Source organism: Mustela erminea, chromosome 14, assembly GCF_009829155.1.
Source record: "Mustela erminea isolate mMusErm1 chromosome 14, mMusErm1.Pri, whole genome shotgun sequence".
Taxonomy (NCBI): Eukaryota; Metazoa; Chordata; class Mammalia; order Carnivora; family Mustelidae; genus Mustela; species Mustela erminea.
The window spans coordinates 64,601,410-64,609,686 of NC_045627.1; the positions used below are offsets into that span (position 1 = coordinate 64,601,410).

Consider the following 8,277-nt stretch of genomic DNA (forward strand, 5'->3'; position numbering starts at 1 on the left):
GGTGAGCTGGAGACACCTTTCCAGGAGTCTGGCCTTTCTTCCTCTCTCCTGAAGCCAGGTAGGGAATTGTATGACAAAACCTTAGATTACAAGGAATTCATGTGTGTCATGGTGTAGGAACCAGGCCGCTGAAAATCGGAATTTGGGTACATTTAAATTCCTGTTTTTAAAGAAAGAAGCATCCCAAGTGCCTGGGTGGCTCAGTTGGTTAAGTGACTACCTTCGGCTCAGGTCATGATTCTGGAGTCCCGGGATCGAGTCCCGTATCCATCGGGCTCCTTGCTAGACAGGGAGTCTGCTTCTCCTCCTGACCTCTCTCCTTTCATGCGCGCTCTCTCTCTCTCTCAAATAAATAAATAAAATTCTTAAAAAGAGAAAAAAAGAAGAAGAAGCATCCTTCTTTTCCTGGCTGTTTTGTAGGCATTAAGATCAGGGACCAGGAGGAATTGACTTTCTATATCTTTTTTCATTGCAAAACCTCTAACTCTTCCTCAACTCTCCTTTGTCCTGGGCCCTCTTGTCTAATAAATGCCATATTATTCATCTCTCAGGGAACTGATAGATATTGCTGTCCTCATACACTTCAGATCCACACCACTGAGAGATGGACAGGAGGAATGAAACTTTTAACAACAATAGAAGCCAGTGAAAGAAAACCCACAACAAAGCAGATGCAGATTCTTTCCTCTGTTTCCCTGGGAGTCTGAAGTGATCTCTTGTCTGATGGTTCTGCTCTGTCATCTGTTCTTGAATTCTAGGAAATGTAGGATCTTCGCTGTATTGGACAGGTATCAAGGAGAACCATTCTATTGCATGACAAAATGAGTCACAATAAGTCACTGTCATCTCTCTCCATCCTATAAAGATTCATAATCCCTTGCTCAAACTGTTTTTAGAGAAAAAGCAGATTTCAGCATTTGCATTTTATCCTAGCCTTTACCTCTTCAAAGGAGACCAGCACACATGAAACAATTAGAAAACTGTACAACGCACCTGGAGTTGGCTAGAAGTCCAACAGAGCAATAGAGAATCAATCAGTAGGGTATTTACTGAGCATCATTTATTAATTTCTCAACTATGCAAGACAGAACAGAAGACAGGGCCCTGCCCTCAGTTTGATTATGGTCCGTTTGAGGAAGTAAGCCATACGGAACAGGTCCAATGTCTTACGAGAGATAATGACACGGTCAACCATGCAGCACAGACATTCTAGAAGTTTAGAAGAAAGAAACTTCCCTGAGGGGTAGAATGGTAGGCATTTTAAGGCTGGAGGTGGAAAAAGAGGGAAACTATGAGGAAGAAGAAGAAAATCAAACAGCAAAAGCACAGAGATGTTCCACAGCATATACGCTTGTGAAAACAGTCCAGCTGAACCAGGCGGAGTGAGAATCAGCGCTAAGAAAGTCAGGTGGGAGAGTACCCAGGAGGCTTTGAAAGCCTTGCAGGGTGGAGGTTCCAGCTGTGGCCTACAGAGAATCAGTAGTGGTTTGCACAAGGGCAGTGATATGTTGAGAGCAACGTTTCATGGGGACTAGCCAGACAGCCACACCTGGGACAGACTGGAGGGGCAGGAATGTGCGTGCAGGGAACACCAGCAAAAGCACGATTATGGAAGACCAAGGGTGGGGTCTCAGGAGCTGAGCTCTGTAGGCTCTAGAGGAAATGGAGATGGGACCAATGGAACAGACATTGCTCAGGGGAATCGGGAACACCTGGTGACTGATTTCATCCAGAGGGAAAGGACACAGGCTATATCAAGAAGGATTTCAGGGAGCCTGGGTGGCCTGGTTAGTTAAGCGTCTGACTCTTGATTTCAGCTCAGGTCATGATCTCAGGGTTGTTCAGGATTGTGAAATCAAAGCTCTGTGTTGGGCTGGGCATGGAGTCTGCTAAAGATTCTCTCTCATGTTCCTTACCTCCCCCCACTCCCCACAGCTTGTGAGTGTGTGCACGCTCGCTCTCTCTCTCTCTCTCTCTCTCTCTCTAAACAAAAGAGGATTCCAAAGATTTTTGGTTTGGTGGTTTTCAAGAAGGACTTCAACACACCTGATTGGTGGGGGGAGGGGAAGATGAGTTGGCTTTTATTCCCCTTAGGTCTGAGGCAACAGTGGGACAGCTAATGAAAATGTTTAGCAGGCAGCTGGAAATACAGAAACCTGAGCTGTAGCTCTGTATACTTAGGGGACGATGAATCACTCAGATGTGTTAAGGGAGGAATGAGGAAACTCACATCTCAGAAGAGTAGGAGATGAGGTGAGATTCAAGGAGAGAGTGGCAAGGAGAGCCAGGGGTGTTTTGGAATAGCCATAGGGAGGATGAAGACCAGGGCAACTGATGAAAAGAAGGTGTCCTGGGCCGGATATGCAGAGTTCTGTGACTTTCCGCAGCCACCCTTCGCCTTCTCATGGCCAGACAGAGGCGCTACAGTGGGGGAGTGGCATAGGCTGAAGAGGAGGGTAAGGGGGATCTGGAGAAGATAAATGGGACCCAGGCACCACGTTTTCTCTAGCGCATGGAAGTGTGGGAGAGGGAAGAGGGCAAATTATTGTCATTAAAGATTGGGACATATATTGCAAGGCAGGTGGTGGTCCCTTCATGGTGATGGAGGGGACAGGCAAGGAAAAGAAGCCACTCAGGTGTAGCTGTGTCCCAGAGAGGTCTTTGGACTCGGGTGGTTCCCTTATATTGGCTTGCCTTACCTTCCCTCCAGGACACTGCTAAGGAAAGTCCTGCCCTCCACCGTCCAGACTCTAGCCAGTAGACATTTCCAGGGACAGAAGTCCAGCAGCTAGTGGGGGGGCACATTTTGCTTATTGGAACTTTATCCAATCCACTTGAACTGTTGGCTCAAAGCTCCCGATTTTCACTTCAGGGATGGTTTTCTATTGTCTAAATGCCATAAACACTAACAGCAAAATAGCTCCCTAGTGGCACAACCCTCCCCCTCCCACCGCCCCCACCCCGACCGCCTGCTTGCCACACCTGCCAGGCCCTGTACCTGCAGCTCTACTTAGAGAGAACAAGGAAGACCCATCAGCTCCAGCATGGGTTGGGGGGGCGGTATTCTCCAAGCCTGAAGAGAAGACGGGGTGCTAGAGAGGCGAGCAAGATGATAGAGGTCCGTTTGGTTACTGGAGAAACCATAGCTGACTGTCTTGCCGGAGAGGAGGAATAAAAGCAGGTCGTCTCCCTCCCTTCCCCATCTGGGTTTGGGCTACAAAGGGACCCATGCAAAGCTAAACATAGGCACGTAAAGCACGCAGAGAGACACAGAGCGCTACACAGAGCAGAGGTGCACAGCCCGACACAGGACATTTGGGGGACAAGCTTAAACCCATGCAAAGGCACACCTGTACCCACTCATTCAGACATTCTCCCACGTATCTGCACACAGCTCTGTCCTCTCCAAGAGTTTCCTCTCCACGAAGTACCCTGGTGTGAGCAGAGGCAGGCCTCTCTCTTCCAGGCCTCACCCCTTCCCCTTTGTGTTTTTCCAGGTCGTGACATGGCGAGCACCACTCTGCCTGGTTACCCCCCTCACGTGCCCCCCACTGGCCAGGGAAGCTACCCCACCTCCACCCTGGCAGGAATGGTGCCTGGTAGGTGACAATACTGCAGCTGCCCAATTTGGGTGGGGGTGACTAAATTGTGGGTGAGCTGCCGCGTGCTCAGTAGTCTGGGGGTGGGGGGATCCAACATCCCTTCCCCCCAAAACCAGTGCTGTTCCGTCCCTTTGTCTCCCTAGAGGCTGCAGTTGGTCCCTCATGAGCAGCCCAGGGAGGGAGTTTGCAGAAGTGGCTCTTGTGTGCTCCCACTGTACATCACGGCCCCTCCACAGGGCCCGCCCACCCGAGCCTGTGCCCGGGGAGCACTGAGCCTCAGCTCCTCTCTCAGCGCCCCAGCCCACCCCCAGCCAGCTGACACTGCTCGGAAGAGCCTGCCCTGGTTTCCATGGAAACTTGGAGCCAAGAACCATTTCCAGGGGCATTGTCAGTCACTCAGACAAAGCCACCCTGGTCCACACCAACCCACAGGGAAAACTAGTGTGGAGAATTGACCCCACCCCAGGGAGAGGAGGGAGCTAGTCCCTAAGGAAGAACAGAGAGGACAGGCTATGGCAGGACCCAAAGATACTGGCTTCAGAGAAACAAGCTCGAGCACCACGTCTCCTCAGAGGTACTGGGGCCCTCGTTCCTCCTGAGGAGCTGGGTCTGGACTGTGTGGATCAGAGAGGCAGAAGCCACACTTAGGGTCTGAGGAGCCCAGCTGGAGGTTGTGCTCTTCCCAGCCTCTCACCCCTGACTGAGAGCTGGGCTTGAAGCCACAGAGTTGAAGCTTCTATTAGCAGAAACACCAACAAACTCTTGTCTTAAAGAGGGTGAGACTCGCTGGACCTGCAGCCCACCTCTGCTGGCGGCCCTCCCCTCGTGCACAACCCTTATGGTCGGGGAGGATGGAAGAGGGTGACTGGCCCTCTTCCTGGATGTCCATTCAGGGACAGCCCTGGCTAAACAGAGCTTGGGGGGATGGGCGGTGGCAAAGAGGGTGCTGCACCACAGGGGCTGAAGGGAGTTAGAGGGCCTTGCTAAGGAGAGCTGGGAGGTGTGGGGGAGGGTATCCCTGCCCAGATCTGGAGTGGGGGCAGAAGTGTTGGGGACAAGGAGTGTCTTCTGGGAAGGTCCGAGCAGTGAGCAGGTGGAGGCTGGAGGTCTTAGAGAGGTGGGGGTGAGGGAGGGGGTGTCTGCAAGGAGGTGGGGATGAGGGGAGCCGCAGAGAGCTCATGGTGGCAAGGGGGGAGTCGTTAAACAGAATCTAGTGCTGATGAGGAAATTACACTTGTTTCATTAGCGATGGGGAAGGAGATAGCTCAGTTCCTCTTGGTCACAGTTGAGCTCAGAAGCTCATTATCCTGCTGCACGCATGCTTTCCCTCCTCGTCAATAAACAGGCTTTCCAGTGGCTGCATCCCCCACCCCCACCCCAGCTCCCTCTCGGAGAGGGGCCCCTTCTCCTCTACTTAACCCGCGGTTAGGGATCACTGTAAACAGTCTGGGGTCATCACACAGGAGAAAGGGCGAGGGGGAAACCCGGAGGCCTGGCCTTTCTCCCGCGGAGGGAGGGAAGCCGCTTCCGACGGCTCCCAGCCCACGGGGCCCTCTGCTAACCGCCCGTGGACCCGCGGAGAGTCCACCTGCTTCCCACCGCCTCCTTCTCCTGCTGCGTGGCCGGCGTATCCAATCCCAGGAGGGAAAGGTGGAAGGGGGGGTGTTTCCCAGCAGAGCCCCCACCCCTTGCATTGGCACCTTACTGAGATGCCATTCTTAGGACTTTCTGGGACAAAGTGTCCCGAGGGCCTTCCTTCACCACCTTCCCCGGCTTCCATCCCGTGGGGCTATGGTTCCTAGAACCAGAGTGTCCACGCCCCGCAAAGCAGCGGGGTAGGCGCACAGGGACCAGAACAAACCCTTCCCAGGCGGCCCAGAGTGCCTCCTTGGGGGAGCCCCAAGTCCCCGGGCCCGTGTTGGTGCTTCTGCACCCGCCCCACCACGGGCTCTCCCCACGCGGACCCTGTGGACTGCTCTGCCTCTGTCTGCCCTCACACCTTCTGCGGGGTCGCCCTGCCCGCCGCACCTGCACCTGGGACCCGGGGGAAGGCCGCTGACGGGGCACGTCGGGTCCGCCCCGGCGTTGGGCTTGTCTGATCCCCACTCCCCCACCCTTCCGCAGGGAGCGAGTTCTCCGGCAACCCGTACAGCCACCCCCAGTACACGGCCTACAACGAGGCTTGGAGATTCAGCAACCCCGCCTTACTAAGTGAGTACGCCACCTGGCTGGCCGGCGGCTCAGCGCGTCCGCCCTTGGGCCAGCTCAGCCGGTCGGCCTCCCGACGCCGGTCTGACTCCCCGAGACCCGACCTTCGGGTGCCGGGCGGACGGGCGGGCTCGTTAGTGCCGCACTGAGGTCCCGGGATGCCTTGAGGACGCCCGTGCCTCCCGCCCTTTCCCTCCTTGTCTCTCCCTCCCCCGGGGCTAGAAGGCTCTCCGCCGCCCCCACCCACCCTGGATCCCTCTGGAGGGCCACCAGTCGGGCGGCGGCGGTCACCGATCGATCGGGTCCCTCTCCCACCGGTGAATGAAGCTCTCCCGGGGGCGACCGGCCCCCTGACCCAGCCGAAGTGTCCCTGCCCCGAGTCCGCCAGACCCCAGCCCCGGGAGGTCTTTGCTTTTCTTTCCTTTTTTGTTCTCCTGTTTGTCCTCTCACCCAGCCCATTCTTCTCCTGTGTTAACTTCCAGGTTCCCCTTATTATTATAGTGCCGCCCCCCGGGGCTCCGCCCCTGCCGCTGCTGCCGCTGCCTATGACCGCCACTAGTTACCGCGGGGACCACATCAAGCTTCAGGCCGACAGCTTCGGCCTCCACATCGTCCCCGTCTGACCGCCCACCCCGGAGGGAGGGAGCACCGACGCCACGCGATGCCTCCCGGCCACCGCCCCAGCCCCACCCCCATCCCAGGAACCCTGCAGCCCTTCACACCACCCCGTCCAAGGCCGGACAGGACGGGTGGAGCCGCGGGCGGGACCCTCAGGCCCGGGCCCACCGCCCCCAACCCTGCCCGCCGCCCTTCCCCGCCTGCCTGGACTGCGCGGCGTCGAGAGGAGGGCGCGCCCCAGCTCGCTCCGGCTAGGCCCGAGCCGGCCCCGGAGCGGACCAGCCACACCGCCCGACCCTGGCCGGGCCCGCCGCTGCGCGCGGGGGACACGTTTCTGTGACACACAATCAGCGCGGACTGCAGCGCGGCCCAGCCCCGGAGCAGCCCGCCTCGGACGCTCCGGCGCCGGGAGGCTTCGCTGGAGGGACTGGGCGAAGGAAATTAAGAACGAAACGATTTTCTGCAGAAGGAGGAAGAGCCCCCTGCCGAACCCTCGGGGAAGAGCCCTTACCCTTGCGCTAGCCGGACTGCCCCTACCTTCCGAGTGTGCCCTGCCCCAGGAGGTGGCATGGAATGGGGGCGTGGGGTCATCAGGTCTTTCCGAAGCTTTGGGACCCAAGGCACGCAGGCCCCAGCAGCGCGCACCCACCGAGCCCTAGGCTTGGCTCTTCCCTACTCTACCTGAACTGCCTGGTTCCCTAGGGTCCAGGCACTCCTACTAGTGACCGGACTCTCAGCCCCACCTTGCCCCACCTCAGCGTCTTTTCCATCTGCCGACCTCCCATTCTCCCCTCCTGCCGGTCCTTTTCCCATCCCACGACCCTCCGCATCTCTCCTCCTCAACTCCTCGCCCCTTCGGAGGCTCTCCAGTGCCTGCTGCAGGACCAGTTTCCGTAGGCCTCGGGCACTGGTCTTGCCCGGCGGCTACTGGATGTCCCCTCCCCCGACACAGACTCGCGATCTGCCGGTAGTAGGAGCAGGTTCTGAGCTGGCATCTGCGGCGGGGTGGAAGTGGGGGCTACCCAGTCCAACCCCCCCCCAACGACCTCCAGCCTCCTCCTCCGGCAGGAACTGAACAGAACCGTGAAAAGTCTACATTTATTTAATATGATGGTCTTTGCAAAAAGGAAAAACGAAACAGAAACTCAACAGGATGCTGCTTTGTAGAAAGACGGTGTGTGTCGTGTGAAGGCGAACCCCTGTGTATATAAACCCTCCCCACCGCCCCGCCCCGCCCGGTAGAGTCCCCGCTGCCCGCCCGCCCTGCCTGTAGATACGCCCCTCTGTCTGTGCTGTGAGAGTCGCCGCTCGCTGGGGGGGGAGGGGGGGACACAGCTACACGCCCACTAAAGCACAGCACGTCCTGGGGGAGGGGGGGCATTTTTTATGTTACAAAAAAAATTACGAAAGAAAAGAAATCTCTATGCAAAACGACGAACATGGTCCTGTGGACTCCTCTCGCCTCTGTTTCGTTGGCTATTTCTCTGTAATTCCGTGTTTTCGCTCTCCTCGTCTCTCCGCATCTCTCCCCTCTCTCCATCTCTCTCTGTCCCGCTTCTCTCCCCCTCTGTCTCTGTCTCTCCGTCTCTGCCCCTCCCTCGGCCTCTCCCCCAGCCCAGCCCCGGCCGCCTGGCCCACGCAGGCCCGCTCTCCCGCGGCAGCTCCAGCCCCCGGGGCTCGCTGCTCCGGCCGGGCACCGTGCGCCCTGGGCCGCCGGCGGCCGGGCCGCCCCGCCCCGTAGTTGCTCTCTCGGTAGCGGCGATGCGCCCTGCATGTCTCCTCACCCGTGGATCGTGACGACTCGAAATAACAGAAACAAAGTCAATAAAAGTGAAAATAAATAAATAAA

General features: G+C 57.1%; 1 protein-coding gene across 7 annotated transcripts in view; it reads left to right on the forward strand.

Annotated features, from left to right (window-relative positions):
• Nucleotides 1–8,010, forward strand: part of PAX2 (paired box 2) — an 81,572-nt gene extending 73,562 nt beyond the window's left edge. For 2 of the 7 annotated variants that reach the window (XM_032313407.1, XM_032313408.1), the window contains exons 10-12: nucleotides 3,498–3,599; nucleotides 5,727–5,813; nucleotides 6,293–8,010. In XM_032313407.1, coding sequence (XP_032169298.1) covers nucleotides 3,498–3,599; nucleotides 5,727–5,813; nucleotides 6,293–6,369 — 266 coding nt within the window. In that variant the 3' untranslated portion in view covers nucleotides 6,370–8,010. The other 5 variants (XM_032313406.1, XM_032313409.1, XM_032313412.1 and 2 more) reach the window with 4 other exon arrangements.
• The last annotated feature ends 267 nt before the right edge of the window (nucleotides 8,011–8,277 follow it).